The following is a 24,460-nucleotide window of genomic DNA, read 5'->3' on the forward strand; positions in this document are numbered from 1 at the left end:
TTGAAAACTGGAATTTGCGTGGGGTGTTCCTATAGGAGTCTCCTATTTAATATTTGTCCCCGTTTTAAAATATCTTGCAAAACATAAACTCCTTTTGTTAATATATACATTGAACTTGACTAATGAACCAGACGACTGGACTAAACAGAATCAATGATTGAAATACTAAACCCCATAAGTTTGGTCAATCGAATTTGCGGATTTCGTATGAGCGATTCACATTGGATATGCCAAATTGCTCTGTCTACAAGAGTGTCACTAAACCGTTTAATTCGACCTATATTGTTCGATACCGCATAACTTGTAAGCAATTTAATAAGATAAGTAGAATGAAAATAGTATCAACTCATACCAATATAGCATGACTTGTATACCTTGTGAGCAATTAAACAATATAGGTAGAATGATGGTATTTTCTAGCCATACCAGTCCTGCATAACTCTCGAACAATTTAACAAGATAGGTAGAATGAAGATGATATCAAGTCATGCCAATCCGACATGACTTTTGAACAAGCTAACAAAATAAGTAGAATGAATATAGTATCAAATCATAGCAATCCATCACGACTCGTAAACAGTTTAACAATAAAGGTAGTAGATTCAAAAGCACATATAAGTTGAGCTGTGATAATAAGCCGACATCACTTGCACAAAAGTTCCCGCATTAGGCACTTACTGTAACTTGTTACTTGTTACTCATACTAAGTTTATACTCCCTCAATTTCAATTTGTTTGTCTGATTTTAGCTTGATACAACGTTTAAGAAAGTAAAGAAGATTTTTCAATCTAGTGCTCTTAAATTAAAGATATGTAAAATATATCAAAATGTCTTTTAATCTTGTAATTTTAAATATGTCATGTGAAAAGTTAAAATTAAAAAATTGCATAAGAGAAACAAGTTGAAACGGGGGAATACTATATTACTAGGGGCCATAATCCTCCATTTTCAATGGTAAATTGTTGTCCCCTGGATTTGATTTTTCCTTTTTCTAAACCTGGGTTTTATTTTAGTATATTTCATTTAATAGTATTCCTTTGCACTGTCACCTTTTTTCCACACGTTTTCACGTTCAATACAGTGTACATCTGATGCAAAAACTACCCAACGAGATCCAAAATCTGTGGGACAGTTCAACAATAAAAATTGACTTTATAACATAATCTGTGTTTTGCATAGACATTAGTTTTTTCAATCTTTTCAATTAATTAAATTTGCTTTTATTTCTAAAACCACGGTGTTTCCCAAACTATAGGCAATTTGCCGTTAGTTTCTAGTTTATTCCAAAACAAAAATACACGTGCTAACACCATAGAGAATGACAAAAATGGTCCTTTTATTTTTTAAGATTGGTCTAAAATAACCCCTCAAATTTTCTTTGTAACAGTTTTTATTGTTAAATTTGTCAAATTAAGCACATTTGATCCCTTTCAAATCTTTAACCAACTCATATTCTTAGATTTAACATAAATTGTGAAAATAAAAGATTTATCAGGAACACACATTTGAGGTGCATTTTCTACTATTTTCGGTCATGTCTGGCATAATTTTTTGAGGTGAAGTTTCCGCTAATTATCTGTCTATTTCAAATATCTGGTGCAGTTTTTAATAGCGCAGCTTCTGGGATTTGATGGAACAAGTACTTCCTTGATGTTTCTAATTACATCTTCTTCTTTTTTTCTCCCACAATCCCGGTTAAATCTAACCGTGAGAATTTCTTAGATATTTAACAGAGACAAAAAATGCTCGCTTTGACAAACTTAAAGGACCATAACCACTCAAAATATGTTTAATGAACTATTTTAAACCTACTCAAACTTAAAGGACCATTTGTCAATATTTTCTCTTTTGATTTCCTTTTTCTCCTCTAAACTATATATACACACACAATCAAGATTTCCAAATTCTCAAATCAACCCAATCTCCAAAAATAAAAGATCATTTTCCAAAAATATTTGCCTATAGATTTAGAAAAAGAATATGAGTGGAGCTATAAATAAATCAAAATATATTGTTGCATCAACAATAGGAGCAATAGAGGCATTAAAAGATCAAGGTTTTGCAAGATGGACTTACACTTTGATGTCATTGCATCAACATGCTAAGTCCAATTTACTACAAGCTTCTTTTTCCGGTAGTACTCAGGCAAGAACATTCCAATCAAATCCAGCAAGGAGAGAGAAGAGGAAAACAGAGGAGAATTTGAATAGAGTCATGAATTTGAGCTGTTGGGGTCCCAATACTGTCAGATTTTAGAGTTTTTTTTTCTTTTCTTGTATACATATTTGTGTGTTCGGGTCAACTTGAGCGCGTTCAAATAATTTTATTGGCTATTTGTTATTTTCTACACCAATATAAATATGTTGAGTTTAATGTTAGTCTATTCTTAAGGATCTTTTGATTATAAGGATGAGTGATAACAGTCTCGACATTTTATTTCGTGTTTGATTGAATTTTTTATTCTGCTAGAAACAATTCGGAAATTATTTATATCACAACTTGTAATTTATGATATTATTTTATACGAAATTCATTATGGGATAAAAATCCTGATATTACTAATCTCAAAATAAAATGATAAAGTGACAAAGATGTCTTTCTCCAAAACTCTTCTTTCAAAGTTCTTTTAAAAAAAAACTAATGTTAAAATTTTAAAAAAATAAATAAATCTTTTTTCAAATTTATCTAATATGAAATTTTATATCTCATTTTAATCGAGTGAACTCAACACTTACTAATGGAAATCGTCACCCTGATATATTGGATATATTGCAATATTTTATTATAACGATCAAAAAAATTTCGGGCCGATTTTCGTTATGCTATATTATATATTTTCTATAATAACATCTCGCTATAACAATACACAAAAATATTTGAACAAACGACGTTGTTATAGATAGGCTTAACCCTAAATGAAACCTTTAATCGAATTAAAGAAACTATATATTATACATCAATAAATATGGCTTACAGTAATTTCTTTTTATGATTTTAAAAATCAAAATCATCTAGATTAGGCTTTGGTGAAGTCAACAAAGCAGCATATAGTCTTAGGCGATCCTCCCCTAACGAAGAACATCGAGACAGTGGCCTTCTTGGTCTAATAAAAGACAAAGAAGTAAGTGTCAAACGATGTCTGTATCTTCTCCAAGCTAATTGAATAGCAACAGCAGCCCAAGTTCTCCACCCTGGTGAATAATACCTTGCACTTCTTTTCACTTTCTCATTCACAAATGTATATCTGAAATAGGGACGGGTTCAAAATTTAAACTCGAGGAATTTATATTTTAAGAGTTTTAGCGTCAAATATAACTAATGCGGTTCTTTTAAAGCCGCAGGCGATGCCTTCTTGCTTGTGTAGTTGGCCTTGCCTGCTTAGTGCGGAAGTGCGTAAAGTAGGCTCATTCTTTGGTTTATTATGAGTTTAAAATTTGATACTCCTTATGTTCGAGTTTATGTGAAAGGGTTCGCAATATAAGAAGGTCAAGACGCCTAATTTTCGGTCTATACTTGGGCATAAATAACTTATGTAAAAACGACATAACAAAGTACTGTAAGTCAACGTAGTTAATAATCTAAAATATTTTACAAAAGTTTAAGAAAATTGTAGTCAAATAAATAGTCTGACTTCCAAATAGTAACATCTTCACATAGAAAGGGGCAGAAGAAGTATTTATTAAAACTATGATTTTCACCAATCTTTCTTTTTGACTTTTCACCTAATATTTAGCACTCACTTTGGGGCCGGCTTACAGGTGAAACTTATATATTTTATGTTTGCTTTTCACATACATTACAAGAAAAATATAAATTTGTGATAGGATAGTTATGACTGACCCCATCACAAAAAAATGTGATAGATTTGTGAAGATTTTTATAACAAATTCATCAATATGGATGAAAATTGTTACGATTTTATTTGTCGAACACAAAAATTTTGTGACGCTTGAATTTGTGAGGGATTCTAGAGTCAATAGTATTTTCTTTTTCTTATAGTGATATATATTAATATCTTATGCAAAAGTTACTGAATTCATTTGAACATGTAGCTTAAATGACGCCACATACCTGAAATGTTGTGTCACATACTTAACATCTTCAGCCACAAGGCCGAAGGCTTCGGTGGTCTCGAGAGTCACTAGTGTGGAGGAGGACGGTGGTAGCCGCTCGATGAAAGGTCGCCGGAGGCACCATGACAATAGTTCGTCTCCACTGAAGTTGCCGGGGCCTAACATGCAACAACTTTTGACACCATCTCGTAAGTATTGGCTACTTTGGAGGTGACCTCTTACTATAAATAGCATTCTTTGAACTGGATCACCCTCTCTAGTTATCTATCAAAAAAAATAAAAAGAGATAAGGCCAACATTTTTATGCTGTCATGCTATGTAAAAAGTAATTACAGGTAATTCTCTATATAAGTATTAATTTAATAATTTAAAAAAAGAAGAAGTAATCTTTAATAACATGTCAAAATGCATTGATAGTATAGCACAATAATTGTTTATACAATCAAGTCACATATTAAGTAATTACGTACAAGCAAATCTCTTAATTTAATGAACACTAATTATATCCGGCGGCGAATTCAAGATTTGAAGTTAATGAATTCTTAGAACAAGCTTTAGTTAATACTACAATAATAACTGAATTCATAGTAAAATATTTATAGATACTTAGTAAATCTTTTAGTATATATACAGAGTTTAGGAAAAAACTACTGGGTTCACGTGAACCCGCATCCAAACTTCTAAATCGGCCCAGATTATATCAGTATTATGAACAAAATATAGTAATCAACCGTCTATGATTTATCACATGTTAAAATTAATGATAACGTGAAAAAGTGTTAAGTGTTTTAATGAAGTTCGAACTTACTGTTTCGCCCTTTGTGAAAATCAGGGACTTCACACGATCACAAATGTTCTCGAGCACCAAATTGTCCATATGTTGAAACAAAGGCACCTGAAATAAGGGCGAATATTAGGTTGGATAATAAGATAGCTAGTTATTTGAATGGATACCACCAAAGGTCACGATGAAGCAATAAGTATTTCTCCATCTTTAATGAAAAATCTCAAATTTAAGCTCTAAAAATTAAATCGTCTTTGATTGTACAATGAAAGTTACTGTCTTTTAAGCGAGTTAGTAATGTGAATTAAAAATATTTTAGAATGTTAATGTATAAAAGTTCTTTTCTAAAATTTCTTATTTGGTTCAATATTCGGTTTAGGAAACAATTCATTTGATTTCGTGTAGGGAAGTCTTACTTTGAGAGGTAAATTACCCTCCACCAAAGGAGACTACACTCATTGGATTGAAACTCGAGATTTGCGGGTGGAAAAATTGAATGGTTTGGACAAAATCTCAACGACTCAAAATGGACTGAATCATGAAACTTATCATTGTCCTATCCTGCTTAAAAGTAACCTGGGTTAAGATGGGCCGGTTTAAGATAGGCCAAAAATGAGGGTCATTTGCACTTTTGTCCCTATGTTGTGTTGGTCTTTAATTTTTACCCTTCAAATGGGCTGGTCATTAATTTTTTCTCTTCAAAATCGAACTTATGCGTAGAGGTGTATAAGTTACGCATCATAATATCCACAAGTTATTCCCGCACCCGCACCTTAAAGAACTTATGTCCCACTAGACATAGGTTCAATTTTGAAGGGAAAAATTAAAGACCAGCCCATTTGAAGGTAAAAAATTCAAGGTCAATGTATTTGAAGAGAAACTGTGCAGTTACTTCTAAAGATGGGTCATAGGCCAACCCGCCAATTCTTACCAAGTTTAATTTATTTGTTTGTTTTATTATTATTTATTTAATTACCAAAAAAATTAATAACATTTTTGTTTTTATTATAACTATATATAACATATCAAACAAAAAAAAAACTTATTTAAATATTCTAACCAGATTTCTTATGTTTCAATTTAGGAACCCAACTCTTAGATGAGCAGAATTTGAACGTATTAAGATGGGTTGAGTTAATAAATGAACATGTCATTAACTCGCTCAAACTTGGACGAGTTATGGTCGTATTCTCATGAGCTAGCTTTGCCTACTCTACCGAGATATCTGATTAAGCATGAATGAGTATCTAATTGTCACCGCACTATAACAAGTATTAAAGCACAAAAACTAACTTTACCTGTCTGACCAAGTCCAAACAGAGATGGTACTTGATGTCCCTCCTAAGACCCTCAGGAAGATTTTGAATCATCTCACATTCATCAACTCCACGCGTTGCTGCCCATCTTTGCCTCTCAAAATTTCTAGTCCTTTGCTTTAACCCTCTAGGTAACCTTCTTCTCCTCATCCACCATTCTATGTTTCTCATCTTTAGTTGCATTGCCTGTTTCTTTGATGTTGTTGCATGCAAGAACACCTACATTCCATGTCAATATTAAACCTCTCTGTCGCAAAACTAGTATCATTTGTGTGTTTTTTTTTTGGTTGATATGGAAAAATATTGTTAAAAGAGAGCATATAACATGAAAATTCGTTTTCACAGAATACTTGGTTGTTGTAGTGAGGTTCGGATATTTTTTATTGTTAATGATGTTATAGAGAATATACATTATAACATAACATGAAAATCGGTTTCACAGAATGCTTTGTTGTTTAAGTGATATCATTTTTTTGGCTGCTATGTTTAAAAACCTGTTATAGAGAACATATAATATAGCGTAACATGAAAAATCAATTTCACAGAAGATATACTTCGCTGTTATAGTGAAATATCGTCGTTTGTCCGGATATTTTTTTGTAACTATGGAAAAATGTTATTATAGAGAACATATAATATATGGGAAATGTCCTAATATGCCCTTAAAGTATTTGAAATTGAGCAGATATGTCCTTGGCTAATAGTTTAGCTCACATATACTTTTATCGTCTAATAGTTGGTCCAAATATGTCCCTACTATAACTGGATCCCCCAATTAACTTAATTTGCTGATTAATAAGCGAAAAAAGCATATTCTTAAAGTATGCAAAATTGAGCAGATAAGTTGCATACAAGCATACATACATTTCATGTATCAAGATATGCCTATTACTCCTATGCGTTGACGGTGCAAAAAATATTTATATATAACACGAGATTATGTATACAAATATTTACAAGTAATTTCTTATAATTACTTACAATTGCACAACTAAAGCTAATAGGAATTAGCGATGCACCAATTCTCTAGTTAAACAGTAAAATTCATTGTTAAACCTATGTAGCGACATATTATCAAAAAATTCTGGTAGCTACGAGCGATATACCGATAAATTAACAAAAAGTGTGTAGCTAATTTCATTTTTTTTCTTTGTAGTGTTGGTTTTATAACCAGTAAAAATGGTAATCAACAAGATGCACTGTCAAAGTTAAATGATATTGATTGCATGATGCATCAAAGACTTTAAACTATAGTGTGTATAATTTTATCCGACTTAATTTCTATACAGTAATAGCGCAAAATAATTTTTATACTATTAGGTCAGGTAAAAGATATTTGGATGCAACTATACATAAAAAGTAAAATTATTAGTGACCTAAGTATATGATAAGAATTACCTAATAGCTAGCTGCAACATGCTAAAATATTCATACTAATATTATATATAAGTTAAATACTTTAATTTATTGATGTGTCTTCCATCTACTAGAGCAATATATCTCTCTATCAAGTGGTTAGAGAAGTAGGAAATTTACCTTAATATTACCAATAAACATGGTGACCAGAATTAGCCCAGAGGTAAGAACTATGATTATGAAAACCACTTCTAGCCAATCTGTTGTGCTCTCCAAGTTCCCAAATGTACTGTTCAATTTTCATTTGGACAACAATTAATACACTTCGATTTGTTATTAACTCTATGTAAACATGACGAAAAAGACATTACTAGAAATATAAATATTTTTTATGGACGTTAAGTCCGAAATCTAGGACTTTTTCACAAAAAGTATCGAAGATAGTTTCTGGACGAGCACATTTGGGACAGACTTCCGAAAAAAAATTACTGGAAAAACGTGTGCTTTTAGTAGTGAAAAAAATCACATTATTTTATTAGATAATAGTAATAGCTATGCTGCTCGGACTCTCCAAAATTGTTGCAACACCCGTGTTTAATCCTCTAAAAAGTGCACTTAGTTCCGGCACGCACTCGGTGACATTAATTTTTGAAGAATCTTGAGAGCAACACATGATATTAATAGTTGAGAGTTGAGTTGTGAGATACATATTTTTCTGATGGACGTTCCACCGGAAATGTGATTTTTTTTTACGAAAAGCTGTCGAAATAATCTTCGACGAGCACTTACCTGACGACTTTCCGACGAAAATCTATCAGAGAAAACAGGTGTTTCTAGTAGTGAAATAAAATCACAAAATATTATCTGATAAAAAGCTACGCTGCTCAGACTCTCCAAAATTATTGCATCACCCGTGTCAAATCATATGCTCATACTTCTTAAAGATTCAACACGCATCCCGACAATATTTTTGAAGAATCCATACAGCAACGTAAATGATAAAAGTACATACCTTAGAGTCATGAGACCCCAAAAGATGGGAAGGAGAATTTTCTCAATACGATTTTCATTAGAGACAAGTTGAACAGTCCATTGATAAGCTCCATAATCAAAATGATCCCCATTGTTTAAGCATGTAAATCTTGCATTACTTGTCTCTCCCCACATCAATCTACTTTTTTCTCTCACCAAACTACTTGTTCCATAATATATTGACTCTTCACATGCCAACATTTTGAGGCCACAACCTTTTGTAACTATGCATTGTTCTTTAAGACATTTGGCTGCCCTTTGAATACCTAGCAAATACCAACATGCTCCCACAGCCTGTTCATTCATTATATTAATTCACTTAGTTAATTAATTACAACTGAGAAACAACAACAAAATCAGAATTTTCACTAAAAAGTTCAAGATATATATTAAAAAAAAAAAGTAAATACACGGACAACTAAGGCAATTTAAAATGTAATTTGTATATTACACCCCAAGCTCAACCCATGATGAGAATGGATTATAAGAAGATACATGTGAAGGGGATTGAAGTATGAAAGTCAAAAGACGTGAACTCAAATATAGACTCTTCAAGCTCTTAAAATTGGTTTTACATAAGTATATATTATTTGAAAACCATATAGACAGTACTATAAGTAACAAAATAAATAATTCAAAATATTTAAAAAGAGTTTGAGAAATTGATAGTCAAAGAAAATGGAAAATTCAAATTGTATGAGTTTCTAAATATAGAACGTGACGATCTATTCTTTTTGGATTAAACGAAAATAGAAACAATACTGCATAAAATGAAACATAGGGAGTAAGTTTTTTTCACTACTATAAGAAGAAGAAAACAGGAGTTAGCTATAAATTAAAATTCGTCGCTAATCTGTCACTAAACAACATCATGAAAAGATGATTTGTTTACATTTAGTTGTTAAATAGTATTAGCAACGATTTTTGTTGTTTAGTGACAAAAGCTATTCATTGCTAATTTTTATTCCCCAGTGTTTGTTTACATTAGAACCTAAAGTTCATGTATCATGTACAAAATTAAATTCTGGGAAGGATTTAAGTATTTACAATCGACAATGTATAATCAATTAATCTATTATAACACACTGTTGACAATATTTTTCGAATTATCAGATCACGTTTGTTCTAAACAATTACTAATACTATACTCATTATCACAGTTCCATTAATATAATAGTATAAAATAGTATATACTGTCAATGCACAGAACTTACGTGTGAAGCGACAAAATAAGCGACGATGTTAAGAGCAATTCCCCACCAAACAGTGCCAAAAATATAGCCAGAAAAATTCTGCATGCGCCTCAAGAGGCAAACGGAGTGATAGATTTTGGGCAGATATTGAAATAAAAACATAATTAATAGCACTGTCATCACTGTTGTTGTCAGTCCTTTTTTCAGTAGAGTTGGGACGCCTACCCACATCACTAGCTGCAAAAAGAGAAAAAAAATCAATTAATAAAGTACGAATTTAAGTTATATACATTGTTAATATTAATTTTATACTGTACGTTGGCGAAATATAATGTATCGTGTGTGATAACATAGTAGTATATTAATAGGAAGAGATCGAGCTATATGTAAAGCTAAGGGAGTCCAGTTGAATCTCATTCCTCGGAAATTAAAATGTATAAATGTGTTGAAGTGTGTAATACTTATAACAAGTAACAATGTAAAAAAAAATTACACTATCAGTAAATTTTATTGTGTGATCATAGCTATATGTAGAGATAAGGAATAAACGTGTTGTAGTGTGTGACCATCTTATCTAAAGGTTTAAGTTATTAGAGATAACATGCTTTTACTTATTTAATTATGTCTTTCAACATGTCCCCTCACGTGCAACATGATTTTTTTCATGGGTCAAACACGGAGATTTTTTTTTTTTTGATGTTATAGGTGGCTAGTGGTGATATGTATGTGACTATCTTATCTAAAAGGTTAAGTTTTTAGAGGTCAATAACATATTATTATTTAATTAATTATACATTTTCTTGTAAATATCACTACAAGAAAAAATATATTTGGCAACAAAATTATTTTTGTTGCCATAGATTGATTATTGTTGCAAAAAGTAATTTTGGCAACAATTTTTTTTTTGTTGCATAGACTTTTCCCAACGGCTGTTATTGCAACAACGTGCAACAACTTTTTTTTTTATTGCCAAAAGTATTTTTTGCAACAATAATCAATACTATGGCAACAAAATTAATTTCTTTGGCAACAAAAAAGTTCATTTGTCAACAATAAAACTAAATTGTTGCCAAATATTAAATTTTTTGTAGCCATTTCTATACTTTCTTGTAGTGTATATGAAGGCAGAGTATTTTAGGACCCCTAAACTGCGATTGAAGTTGTAAATTAAAAGAATTCTTCAAAGAAGAATTAGTTACATCACATGTCTACTGCTATTGAAGTTGTTCGGCCAGCATGCAACAAAAGCAATGGATGACATGCATGCCTTTTGTCATCTTTTAGTATAATTTCATGCTAAAAACCAAAATATGCATTGCCACTTTACATCACTTGCTATCAATCTACAGATAATTGCAACTAAAAAGTACTTATGCATTGCCACTTTACATCACTTGCTATCAATCTACAGATAATTGCAACTAAAAAGTACTTACTTACTAGTTAGTACTCCATATATCATTTTGATTCTTTTCTTTAAAAAAGAACAAGCAAATTGTGAATATTCATCTAAGTATTCTATCTGTTGATTCTTAGGGAGCATACTGAGACGGATTTAGGGTGGATTTTTTCGGTTTAATAGAACTTACTATTGTTTTCTGACTTGGGCTATATATACTCTCGCCATTTTAATTCATATGAAACTATTTGATTAGGTATAGAGTTTAAGAAAGAACAACTGAATTTTGAAATTTGTGATGTTAAACATGTTGCTAACATTTGATTCTTTCTACAAGAGTAGCTAGGTACGTCGGGCTGATTCTGCCACTTCAACTGAACTTATTATTTTCAACTCAAACTATATACATATACACACAAAATAAGCTTAATTATATTTTGGGTAAAGTGAAAATTTTAAGCTAAATTGTTTTCAAATTCATAAATGATTCATTCTTTTTGGAACCAAACACACTAAAAGGAAATATATATGGTCATGTACATATAGAAGAAAAGCTTATCATTCAGGTTGAAGTTAAATGGTTTCCAAAATGAATCATTCTTTTTTAACGTACTAAAAAAGAAATATGATCATGTAAACTAGAACAGACGGAATATAATATACAGGAAAAAGTTCAAAATATACACGTGTAATAAGATGATATTTATTTCTGAACTCGTTAATATCTTAAATTTTGAATCCGTCTCTGATCACGAGAAATTAGTAAGAGAACTAGAACTCACCTGGGGTAAAGGTAGTATAACAAAGAGATCAAACAAGAAACCCTTGTTAGCCTTCAAGTTTGGCATGCTTCTTCTTCTAGTTATCATCATCTTGAATTGCAACAACATGTTGCATACATGTAACCCATCGGCCATGCACCGGAGAACAGTCACGGTAACGGCGAACCACCCATCGACGAAAAGGCACATGCAACTCTCACTTATAGAAATAGCATAGAAAAAAAGTGGATCAACAAAAAGCCCTATTGCACATACTAGCAAGAAAACTGTGTTCCATTCTTGAACCCATTGGGCTTTAGCGTCTATGAATTTATTTCTTGAGAAAAATAATCCTATGATATTTAATAATCCAAATTTATCATTTCTTCCAGCACCACCACTACATGGTTCATGAATTTTGTTAGACTCATTGGAGTACTCGTTTTCGTCTTCTTCTTCTTCTTCTTCTTGGATTTCTTCTTCATCATCTTCTTCTTCGCCGTCAGTACTGACACTGTATCTATGTTCATGATCATGACGAGAGGCCATTTTCGCGTATCTGGAGGGTGTCACTACTAGAAACACGTGTATTTTTCTTTTGTGTACGGAGGGTGTCACTACTAGAAATACACGTATTTATCTTGTGGTTGGAGGGTGTCGATCACTACTAGAAATAAGCGTATTTTTCGTGATTGTTTTGACAAAATATGTCAAAAATGTGCTCGTCAAGAACTGTTTTTGATGAATTTTAGTTGGAAATCCTAGATTTCTGATGGGAACGTCGGTAGGAGATCCTCGAATTTGAAGGGTGAAAGAGTTGAAGTGGAATTGGCTTTGGGAAGAGAAAGGAAGAATATATGCAGAGTTTTAGGAGGGAAGAGTGGGGTATGTAATGTGTCAAAAGAAGATACAAATAATTGAGGTTTTTTGGAGTATTTGTTAGAGATATGGAAGTAAATAGGGTAAGAAGACAAATTGGATGAATTCCCTAGAATGACCTTTGGTAATTTGTAGTAGTACTACTATAGAGTATCTGTTAATGGAACTGAAAAATAGAAAGGCACATTGTTTTTTTTTTTTTTTTTTTTTGGTTTCCCACCTTTATCCGACTAAGCATTGGGCCCGATTATATCCGGATCTTGCGCGTGTAAGGCCGGAGAAACTCCCTACAAGCGATTTTTCCATACCCAGGACTCGAACCCAAACACATTGATTTTATGTATATGTACAACTATATAAAGGAGTTAACTGGATTACTAGTGTAGTTTAATTGGTTGAAAGGTGAATTTTTGACGGACTTTCCGTCAAAACACAAGCAAAAATCTAGAATTTTCGACGAAAAGTTTGTTGGAGACATTTTTGATGAGCCAATTCCCGACATATTTCTCTCAAAAATCGATTTTTTTTTAGTAGTGAATGATCTTTTTTCGACTAATTTTTTCAAGTTTAACGCTGTCATCTTTGGTCAATTTTTAAGTAATTAAATTTATTAGTTCATTTGGTTGGCATTTCGAATGAAATAATTATAAGTGTTGGTTTTATCATAGAGAAAGAGACATGGGAGGAAGATTTTTAAGAGACGTTTTATGGATGGACGATATGAATTTTCTCAAGATAGTATTCCCAAAAGCTGATGAAAAAATTGGAGCTTATTCTTAGGGGGAAAATGACGCTCTATGTCTATTTGGAGGAAATATTTATTCGAAATGCCCATATTTTTAATATTACCAGAAATGGTCCTTTTATACATTATTATTCACTTTTATAGAAGGTTGATACATTATTATACATGCGATTGATCCATACATATTTTTGCTAACCACCCTTGCTCCGGAAATGCGCATTATTAGAGTATATATAATATAAAACTTAAACCTAGAATATAATTCAACAAAAAATGAGAAAAAAAGAAAGTTGAGAAAGGGTAATATTGGAAAAACAGAGGGAAAAAGGAGACAAAAAGAGGGAAATTTTGTAGATAGGCATATAAAAATAGACAAAGGATTTTGAAGGAAGGTGCAGAGGGTGGGTCATATTCACGAATAAGTTTGAAAAACACAAGTTCGAAGCAGTTTCCCTTTTTTTGTTTGTTTGCAAATCAATTATATTCAAAAGCCATCTACGTTACTACTAGTACAAGATTACCATTACATCAAATATCACTTTCACGAAAGCATAATTTATTATTATTACAAGCCCTGAGACATAGAGCCGTTAGGTACTTGAACACATCACCTAGAATTTCAGTTCAACTTATAGACACTAACAGTACTACAACAACATACCCAGTGTAATCCCACAAGTGAAGTTTGGGAAGGATATTGTATACGCAGACCTTACCTCTACCTTGGGAGATACGGATATTGTTTCCAATAGATCCTCTTCAAGCATAAAAAAGCAGTATGGAAAAGGAAACAACGGCAAAATACTACAGATAGCATGACAAAGCATATTGAAAAAAGGAACAGTAACTATAACAAAATAATACTATAATTGAAATACAAGAAATAACCAACATAGAGATCGAAGAACATGAAACTCTCCATTTCATCCACCCTGCACCAATACGATGTGTGAAATGATTGTCAATTTCCCCACTACCTTCAATAATAGACACTAACGGTGTATAATTATTTTTACACCATCGAAGTAACATGACCTATAACTATTAGTAATAGGTACAATAAGTTTGATTTGATAACCTAGACAATGAAGAAATGGCAGCATAGGGTGTTTTCGGTCCATTTTTTTTCATGTTTGCTTGGTCACAATATTTCAGAAAATATGTTTACTAGGAAAACAAATTCCTTGAAGATCGGGAAAATGACTTCCTCGATGAGAGTAAGAAAAACAAGTTTCAGAAGGTACATTACGCATTGATGCCCAAACATCTGTAAATTGACCCATGTTTGACTAGCTAAGCAAACGACCCTCCCTCTCCTTTAATCTTTTCTCACATTTTTATTTGTATAAGTATTTCACATTCAAAAATACAATTCCTCCATGATTGGTGCAGGATTGATCACACAGCTACCAATTTACATAAAAGAGACATTTTATAAAAAAATTCATGATGGCACACTTTGAGTCTCAAACTTTCTGTCTGAAGCAAATGCTGGAAATTTAGGAGGGGCACTATTAACCCAAAAATTAACGTGAAAGGGCAATTGGGGTCCAATAGGTGGAAGGATGACAAATTTGAACTACGTTAGGGGCACTTTTGACCCTTTTCCATATACGATTATAATTTTTCGATAATCGAAGTTCGGATGAATCCTTGCGCCCCTAGCTCCGTCCTTTCCCCTTCTAATAATTTTCTAGTATTCTCTAAATTGGAAGTCAGCAAGTGTGTAGAGTTGGGACTAAGTGCAAGGAGCACATGAATTTATTGTGCAGCAGCCTGCTCCTTCAGTATCTTAGATGAGTCTTGATAATATTCTTTGGCCCACAATTGTAAACTTTGTTGTTTATAGTTACAGAGAGAAATTAAAGGAAACTGACAATTTCTGTCATAACAGAATTAGTAGGCTAGCTTCCTTCAACTTTTCCTTTGTTTATTTATACTGAAATAAATTTTCAGTTTTGTGTACTATCGACCCAGTGATATGGTCCATCCTTCCTATTCCTACTACCCGCCAATGATGGGGGCACACCACTGATTTTGGCTCAATCCTCAAGGCCAAGGGCCAGTGGTACGTGACTTAAAACCCGATTGCTAGTGTACCCGTCCCTCAATGGATAATGGACCCGCTCCCTCTACGTCTTTGTTATATATAGATGATTATTATATATAGTTTGTGTCATTGTGTTCTTACATCCGCTGATTTAAGCTCTTAAGTTTATCTTTACTACAACCTAGGGTTTTCACGGTATATGGTTACCAAGTAAAGGTTATCTCAAGTTCTCTGACTTGACTTCATTGTATGCAAGTGTAGAATGTGAATATCCAAACACAACCCGGAATGATCTTTTCTTATTTTTAATTTATTATTGCAGAAAACAGTTTTGAGTATACTAACTTTCCGAGTTCTTTTCTAGACATTCTTTCTCGGTTATTATTCCTAATATAACAGAATGAATATAGAGAATTCATATAGCTAATCACACTAGTTTGGTGTTGAAATCGACTGTTTATTGTATTTCTTATATAGTAGTGGTACCCTTTAGCAGTGTTGTCCGGTCAAGCTTGCACGCAGCTTAACTATTTCACTAGATACCTGCTATCGCTCGCCTACACAGTTAACGGGTAACTCTGCCCATCAAGACTTGCACGGATGGGAAGACATCACCTAATGTGTCCACCCCTCTACCCTTCTCCACTTAAATACAAGAGTTAGTTCGTTTGGCGTACATAGCCTTCTCTCATTTAACCATGTTTCATTAATCTATATAACCATGGATATGACTGGAAGATTTAAAAGAGGCCCCTAAACATGTCAAATTGAAAGACCATGCTAAAAATCACAGAGGCTAAATTCTGAAGAACCTATATATACAGAACAACTTGGTATATTTCCATAGAAGAAAATAACAGTTCATTTTTATATCTCACAAGAAATGTACCGCTACAAGTACAGGAAGAACCAAAGGGAGAAGTTTCAATTGAAGCTAGAGTTCATTATTCAATCTCCTTCAATTCTAAAAGCTTTTCTTCTCTCTACTTTAAAGTAATATTGAACACCTAAACCACATTGATTAGAAAAGAAGACATCTCGCCACTTCTGATCAACTCCCGCAAAGAACAAATAAGATGCAACAACAATTTTATGCCTCTTCAGTATTGCTATGTACCAGACAGTAAAATGTGTTCCGTAAGTACTTGAAATATTGCAGCATAGCAATAAGATGAACCTCACAAAAAATCAATTTGACAGTTTTAGACCATCTACATGTCATTTACCCAATTTCATTGCAGTTAGCAGAGAACGGAAGAGGTAGAGCATGTACTATTTACATAGGGGTTCACTCTTTTATCAGTAGAAAGCCTTCTTTGTTACATTTGCACGATTCGTGACTCCCCTTCTGTTATCTAGGTTCACCTGCATTCATGAAAAATGTAAAGGAAGTTATTCCTTTCACTCAAATTGCTTCTCCCTCTCGATGACTATAGATGTAACGATTATCTGACAGTCACAAATTAATTGCTAGAGAGAATATTTCATATCTCAACATAGACTAATGGTAAAAAGTTAGTGGAAATGATTGATAAAGGAATGAAATATATCCAGAATATATTGGCACACCCAATGGTGCCAGATGACTAAAAAGCCCGGAGGAAAAAACATAGTGAATATAGAAAAGGATGTACCATAGCAAAACATAAGCAGGCAAAGACATCAAAAGAACTTTGATTTCAGCTTTCTAGTCAAAAACGCCCCCAACTAGTGATACACCCTCTTGTCCCATTTTATTTGGGATGGAGGGACTATATATTTAGCAGTTATATAGGATTACTGCACTAACGTGAAATAAGACCAGAAGCTACTTAACTATGATAAATACATACGCTAAGTTCTGCAATATATCTTCAGACTTAGCTCCACCACAATAATGTGCATTTACTAATTTGAACTATTGAGGTTTTTTTTTCTTTGTATACCAGTCAGAAAGGAAAACTATTGAGCAAGAATAAGTGGCTAAGAGTACAAAGGTTACCATTAAACCACTCGGCTTTGTGCTCTGGCAGCTTCTTTTATTCTCATTTTTGTAACTTGAGATTTTTGTACTACACCCCTGGTTGCCTTTGACAATTGACTTCTGGCTCATACTCATTCTCACAACAGCATTCTCCTTACCGCTGCTCACAACCCTTCTACACTGGCTACTTCCAATTCTTTCACTAGGCTTTGAGACCAAATTTGAGGATACACGTTCATTGGCTCTTTGAGGAACCAAAGCTTTTCTCTGTACATTATGCAGATGAACCTATAACATCACACACAATTTGGATAAACCAATCAGTCTATCAATGGTTGAAAGCAGCAAAAAATATTAGAAATCCACCCCCCCCCCCCCCCACCCCCGTGCCAAAAAAAGAAGAAACAAAAAAAAAAAAAGAATCCTGGAGGAGGCCAATTCATCAAAAATGCTGGTCCTGGCTACAATGCTCAATCACTTAGAAATAGTCAAGAATTACAGAAACCCTTCTCAATCCCCAAACTTTGCAGTAAAATAGAAGGGAAGAAACATACTAAGTAAATCAGCTCTATGGCCTTGCCAAAACATAATCTTCTAAAATATCCTACTTGCCAAATGATGAAAAACAATAAAATGAGGAAGCTTGCAATATAAAGCTTTTGAATGACTTTTCTGGTCTCTCACCTTTGCTTTATTACTTTCACCGGGAACAGACGAAGAAACAGATCTTCCAGTAACCATTTTAGGGATAGAAGTTCTATTACGAGCTTGAACAGGAACGTTGGACATATTTGCTTGTTTCGCTTGTACAATTGGAGTTGCATTTCTACTATCTGGGGTTTTCTCTTTATTCTCTCTCTCAGTTTCGCCTACTGAAGAAGATCCTACACTTGATTTACTTGAGGAAGTTTTCCAACCTTCTGTTTGCCCACAAACATTTACCTCCATCCTTGATGCTTGTCTTGTAACACAACTTTTCCTCAGACTTACTTTTAGAACTGACAAGAGGCCCGTGGTTTGACCAAGTACTGGACCACAAGCTTCAGATGTAATGGTGCTTGAAGAATCGCTAACACACAACTCTTGCTTGTAACTCTGTTCACCATTCTCTGATGTAATGCCGCTGCTTATTGAATGGGTTTTGTCTCTATACACAGCCAAAGAATTCGAGTCTGAAGCTGCAGAGCTTGTTAATCTTTTATGATTTGTCTTATGCTGAATTACTTTACCAGCTTCTAAACCCCCTATACGTAAGTGCTTAACTGGATGTTTCTTATCCAAGGTAAGCGTCTGATCTCCTTGACTCCACTGTCTGCTTCGGGAATCTTTCCCTCTTGATCTTGAAACTGAAGGCGGAAGCTTAGGAGAAGATGATCCCTGCATGCCATGCTCCAGGTTTATGGAACTCTCTCCAGAGTGAGAAAATACGGACTTCAATTGTCGAGAAGAAGTCTGGTGAAATCTGAAAAATCATTCAACTTAGAGATACCACATTAATATAGTGAAACTGCACAAGTCAGCAAAATAAAAACAAGATGCTTACGGATGGCTTATGTGGAACCATTCATCGTCCCTGCAACAAAAAGATAAAATGCTGGATTGAAAAACTAATTTCTCAAGAAACCAGCATAAAGTTGACAAACCCAAACAACCCGTACAGCCACACTCACATGTCGTTATAGGCAGACTTACATTCCAAGGTGAGGTCCATCCACATAGGAGCCTCAATTTGATCCTGTGGATATCACATAATTAAAATGTCAAAGGACTTTACAGACCATTGTAGCAGTTCTAAATTCTATGGCCACATTAAGTTACAAGGTTACACAAAAAGAGAAGTTATGGCAAAATTAACAAATCAATAAAACAATTACACATCAATCACCAAACTAGTTTTGCGTTAACTATATGAATCTAATATACTCCGTTTTATTCAAGACTATTTCACTCCAATACTAAATAATTATTCTTTTCTTTATTTATGGCAAAGGAACAATATTGTAAGAAATTTTTAGAATGAGCAGTGAGTACCATTGGCGAAAATCAAATAAGAGAAGGTTCCAAACAAACACCTCATGACTTGTCCCTGGACCAAAAAGCTGATAACCAAAACCAAAATGACTCGTAAGCTACTAATAGATGAGGGATGCAAAATCATGATTGCTAACACAAACAAAGAATTAGGCCAAAACAGTGGTCGAATTAAATGAGTACCACTAAGAAATGCCAGACAAAATTTCCATTCTCTTATTCTATACAAATCAATCAAACAACTAAACCACAACAACAACATACCCAGTGAAATCCCACAAAGTGAGGTCTGGGGAGGATAGAGTGTACGCAGACTTTAACCCTACCTGGGGAGGTAGAGAGGCGATCAAACAACTAAACATCAATCCCAAAATAGTTTTCCATTAACTATATAAATCTTATATACTCATTCCAGTCTATTCAAGCCTACTTCACTCCAATACTGATTTTTTTTTTTTTTTTTTTTTTGAAACTGGTAACTCTTTCTATATTTCATATGTAGCAAACAGTACTTAGGTAGTACTGAAACCGTATTTACAAGAAGGTCTAACTTTTACTGTCCTCTCTCTATATTGTATCTAAAACATCAATTATAGTGACAGTATCATTAGAGTAGATCTGATTGCACCAAAAACACAACAGCAAAATAAAGCTTAACTTGATCTTCTGCACCCCATTCTCCACATTCTCAAAACATCTGGAGTTTCTCTCCTTCCAAATTGTCCACCAAATGCAAGCAGGGATAATTCTACATCTAGTCCTGTCCTTTGCCTGTAAGCCTGTTTCCTCCTAGCTTTTAAGAGCATCTGCAACCTTCCCAGGCATGGTCCAGGAAATGCCTTTGAGATTAAGAATAATTCTCCATAGATGAGCTGTTATCTTACAATGAAGGAAAAGATGGTTAACTGTCTCTGATGTTTCCCCACACAAAAAGCATCTGGAGCATAAAATGAAACCTCTTTTCATCAAATTATCTTGTGTAAGAGTTGCTTCTTTAGCCAGTAGCCACACAAAACAGGCAACTTTGTGAGGAATTTTTGTTTTCCAGATGTGTTTCCAAGGCCAGTTGGCTATCTGCTGATTGGAATAATTCATCAACTTGTAAGCTGCATTAACTTTGAATAAACCCTTACTGCTGCCTTGCCACCATAATACATCTTCACCTGTCTGTAGTCCACTAAACTGCTCTAATGTACTAAAGAATTCAACCACTCTTTGCACTTCCCAGTCATTGATATGTCTTCCAAAAATGAATGTTCCATCCTTGAGGTGTCCACATCTCTGCTATAGTCCTCTGCTGGTTTAGAACTATATTGAAGATATCTGGGAAGACCACATCTAATCTGCCAAATTATGCCAATTGTCCTTCCAAAAGCTAGTTTTACTCCCATCAAACACTTTGATCTTGGAATTATCCCTCAACTCACTCCACAGTGTTCTAATGGATCTCCATAGGCTAACCCAAAATGGTGTAGTGACCTCCTTAGTCATCCATTTGTCTTCCTGTTCGTACTTTGCTTTAATAATATTCCCCCAAAGGAGTTGATTCTCATTGGTGAACTTCCACAACCATTTCATTCTAATACTGAATTTCTTTATTCATGGAGAAGGAATGATATTGTAAGAATATTTAGAATGAGCAGTGAGTACGATGGGCGAAACCACAATGAAATACATTCAATAAGAGAAGGTGGTCTAAAATGTAGACCTCATGACTCATCCCCGGACAAAAAGAGATGATAACCAAAACACACAGTGATTTGTAGGCTACTCTAGATGAGAATGCAAAATCATGATTGCTAACACAAACAAAGAAACCCAAATTTGGCCTAATCAGTGTTCGATTATAACGAGTACCAACGAGAAATACAAGAGAAATTTCCATTCTCTTTTTCTATACAAACCCATTTCAACCAGTTGAAACCCATGACATCCACCATTACAAAGATACATCTCAACAACAAATTACAACAATGTATCAATCCCAAAACCACAGTGATTTCTAAGCTACTGTAGATGAAGTATTGTAGGACTATTTAGAATAAGCAGTGAGTACCATAGGCCAAAAACAGTGCTCAATTAAAACGAACTAATGAGAAACACGAGAGAACATTTCCATTCACTTTTTTCTATACAAACCAATTTCAACTTCATGAAACCCATAAATCATAATATCCACCATTAAAAATACATCTCAACAACAATTATAACAAGGTCTAAATCCCAAAATCACAGTGATTTGTAAGCTACTGTAGATGAGGGATAAAAATTATACTTGCTAACACAAACAAAGAAATCCAAATTAGGCCAAAAGGCCCAAAACAGCATTCCATAATCGATTAAAATGAGTACCAATGAGATACATGAGCGAAAATTTCCATTCTCTTTTTGTATACAAACCCATTTCAACTACCTAAAATGGGTCTCAATCCCAAACTACCTGGAGTGACTATATAAATCCTCAATATCCATTCTACTCCATTTGGACTGTCACATTTCAGTAAATATACAAATAATGACTGCTAACACAAACATAGAAACCCAAATTAGTTCATTTCAATTCCTCTTATTCTATACAAAACCCATTTCAACTATGTAAAATGGGTCTCAATTACAACAAGGTCTCAATCTCAAACTACTATATTTTTTTTGATTAAGCACCGGGTGTCCGAGGCTCTTTGAGCCCCGACTAATCCCATGGGGCACGAGCCCTCGGCAAGGAGTTTCCCGCAAGTGCACCACGGGTAATTCGAGGTTTCCCCGAGTCATGGCCTCGAAATTGTTTGCAATCTGGTTTCGATAAAACCCCTGTATCCATCCTACTCCATGACTATCGCATTTCAATAAACATAAAATCTCGACAAACACCAAAGGATTAAGATAAAGTTGATAACCAAAACTAAAGTGATTTGTAAGCTGCTATAGACGAGGAATGAAAATTATGATTACTAACACAAACAAAGAAACCCAAATTAAGCCAAAACAACATTCGATTAAAACAAATACCAATTAGAAATGCGATAGGAAGTTCCATTTCCCAACATGGAAAATTTTCAAAAAATATACTCCCTCCGTCTTGTCCACATTACTATAAATATTCGTCCCAAAATACTTGTCCATTTACAAAATAAAGATAGAATTAGTTAAGTTTTTCCTACTTTGCCCATAGCATTAATTGTTTTTTAAAGTAACCAATGTTGATTAAAGTACAATTAATTGGAGAGAGATAAGGGTAATATAGTAAAAATACACTTTTATTTATGATTTCTTAAAGAGCGTGTAAAAGGAAAAATGGCCAAGTAATATGGGACGAAGGGAGTACAGCCCAACATAAAATATTACGCCACGTAGCCCAATATACAACATTATACCTGGGGGGAAAAGCATTATACATAATGTATCATCCTTGTACAAAAGTGTATAAAATGTGTTTATACACAAATATGGACTAAACCGGGTAACAAAACCAAAATATGGGGTGAATTGATTAAAGGCATAATACATAAATAGGCCTTAAACCGCCACTGTGGCGTGTATGCTTTCTAACTTTGGGTATGAACAATTAGACATCTCAACTTGTATAAAGTTGAACAAGTAAACACAAATAATGACGTGGCACATAAATATTGGAGTGCCACGTCAACATTTGTGTTTACTTATTCAACTTTATATAAGTTGAGTATACTTGCGCACACACAAGTTGAAGCATACATGCCACGTGCCTGGCTAAGTTATTTAATTTATGTACGATGCGCTTAGAATAAATGACCCTCTACAAAATATAGCAGATCGCCTCTGTGTTATTTCATAATCGCCCATGTATACCGAGGGTCATATACGGCTAATCAAGACCCCTTTTAACTAATTTCCTCCCAAAATATGGGCTGCGTGGCATAAATATTTTCTCCCCGTAGACATAGAGCGTAATTTTCCCAACATAGAAACCCAAATTAGGTCAAAACATTTCAATTCTCTTTTGCTATACAAACCCATTTCAACTACGTAAAAATGGGTCACAATTTGAACTGTCACATTTCAATAAACACACAAATATTAACAAACATTAGAGTATTAATTAAAGATTAAAAGTTAAGGCAGTTAACATTTTACCAGAAAAGCCCAGTGATTGAATTGTTCGTTGCATTTCTTTGATAAATTTTCAACCAGTGACGGTTTTGAGAGACCCATTTGTGTCTTCTTCATCGGAATCTGTGGACTCACCGGTCAATTTACTGTTCTTCAGTGTCCTTTTTGGCGTTTTTTTGAGATTTGAGGGATTCAAAAGAACAAATATAACACGAGGTTGCTGAAAGTTCTTATAAGTACAATACAGTCCTCGTCTTTTCGACTTTTTTATTTGCACTTATTATTTAGTTACTATTGTTTGGTTCTTTGGTTAGAGTTATGTATGTATTAGTAATGTATAGATTAGTTACGAGGAAATTTATGTATTATTTTATGCAGAGATTAGTTATGCATTGTTTACTTATTCATGTAGTAGTAGTTAGTTCATCTTCTACACTGCATAAGATAATACTTCATAGATTCCTCATAACTTATACATGTATTAGTTATTGAGTTTCTGAATTGCAAATCAAATATTGTATTAGGTAGGTTGAATTTTACTACCTCCGTTCACTTTTACTTATCCACTTTTGACTTTTCACGCTGTTTAAGAAACAATGATTAAGATAGGTATTTTACCACAATGCCTCTATTAACTAATACTCAATCTCAATAATTGAAACCCAAATTCCTATACGTAATTATTAGAGCAATATCGAGCTTCACGGTTCAACATTAAGTTGCTTCAAATTCTTTGGAGCCAAAAGTAAACGAAGAGGTTTGTGTCAATGCCAATGCTATGCATTGATTAAG

General features: G+C 33.7%; 3 protein-coding genes across 4 annotated transcripts in view; all 3 read right to left on the bottom strand.

Annotated features, from left to right (window-relative positions):
• LOC132053227 (uncharacterized) overlaps positions 1 to 12 on the bottom strand; it is an 88,000-nt gene extending 87,988 nt beyond the window's left edge. The window contains exon 1 of the mRNA XM_059445155.1: positions 5 to 12. The gene's annotated coding sequence lies outside the window, so the exon portion shown is untranslated. The remainder of the gene's footprint in view (positions 1 to 4) is intronic.
• A 2,900-nt stretch (positions 13 to 2,912) lies between these two features.
• LOC132053233 (cyclic nucleotide-gated ion channel 4-like) lies at positions 2,913 to 12,786 on the bottom strand. The gene is made up of 8 exons (XM_059445163.1): positions 11,936 to 12,786; positions 9,776 to 9,991; positions 8,542 to 8,855; positions 7,710 to 7,818; positions 6,156 to 6,392; positions 4,882 to 4,968; positions 4,072 to 4,337; positions 2,913 to 3,244 (listed from the first exon to the last, which is right to left on the bottom strand). Exons 1-8 carry the CDS (start codon positions 12,461 to 12,463, stop codon positions 2,995 to 2,997), a joined length of 2,007 nt encoding a protein of 668 aa, XP_059301146.1. The 5' UTR covers positions 12,464 to 12,786; the 3' UTR covers positions 2,913 to 2,994.
• Positions 12,787 to 16,407: 3,621 nt separating this feature from the next.
• On the bottom strand, positions 16,408 to 23,898 carry LOC132053234 (uncharacterized). 2 transcript variants are annotated; one of them, XM_059445164.1, is made up of 6 exons: positions 23,693 to 23,897; positions 19,222 to 19,286; positions 19,095 to 19,124; positions 18,236 to 19,013; positions 17,570 to 17,839; positions 16,408 to 16,953 (listed from the first exon to the last, which is right to left on the bottom strand). In XM_059445164.1, exons 1-6 carry the CDS (start codon positions 23,783 to 23,785, stop codon positions 16,888 to 16,890), a joined length of 1,302 nt encoding a protein of 433 aa, XP_059301147.1. In that variant the 5' UTR covers positions 23,786 to 23,897; the 3' UTR covers positions 16,408 to 16,887. The 2 variants fall into 2 exon arrangements, with proteins under 2 accessions (XP_059301147.1, XP_059301148.1); XM_059445165.1 differs by lacking the exon at positions 19,095 to 19,124 and having other exon boundaries at positions 23,693 to 23,898.
• Positions 23,899 to 24,460: the final 562 nt, after the last annotated feature.

The sequence above is a fragment of the Lycium ferocissimum genome, chromosome 4 (genome assembly GCF_029784015.1).
Source record: "Lycium ferocissimum isolate CSIRO_LF1 chromosome 4, AGI_CSIRO_Lferr_CH_V1, whole genome shotgun sequence".
Classification (NCBI taxonomy): domain Eukaryota; kingdom Viridiplantae; phylum Streptophyta; class Magnoliopsida; order Solanales; family Solanaceae; genus Lycium; species Lycium ferocissimum.

Bases quoted from the DNA above. Each gene is read 5' to 3' on its own strand.
- LOC132053234 (XM_059445164.1), bottom strand. From the start codon at position 23,785: ATGAAGAAGACACAAATGGGTCTCTCAAAACCGTCACTGGTTGAAAAT. The intron at 19,287-23,692 runs GTAAAATGTTAA...TGATATCCACAG, and splicing joins TCAATCACTGGGCTTTTCTG to GATCAAATTGAGGCTCCTAT. The intron at 16,954-17,569 runs GTAACCTTTGTA...TCATGAATGCAG, and splicing joins CAAAGCCGAGTGGTTTAATG to GTGAACCTAGATAACAGAAG.
- LOC132053233 (XM_059445163.1), bottom strand. From the start codon at position 12,463: ATGGCCTCTCGTCATGATCATGAACATAGATACAGTGTCAGTACTGAC. The intron at 8,856-9,775 runs GTAAGTTCTGTG...ATGAATGAACAG, and splicing joins CTTATTTTGTCGCTTCACAC to GCTGTGGGAGCATGTTGGTA. The intron at 7,819-8,541 runs GTATGTACTTTT...AAAATTGAACAG, and splicing joins TGGGGTCTCATGACTCTAAG to TACATTTGGGAACTTGGAGA.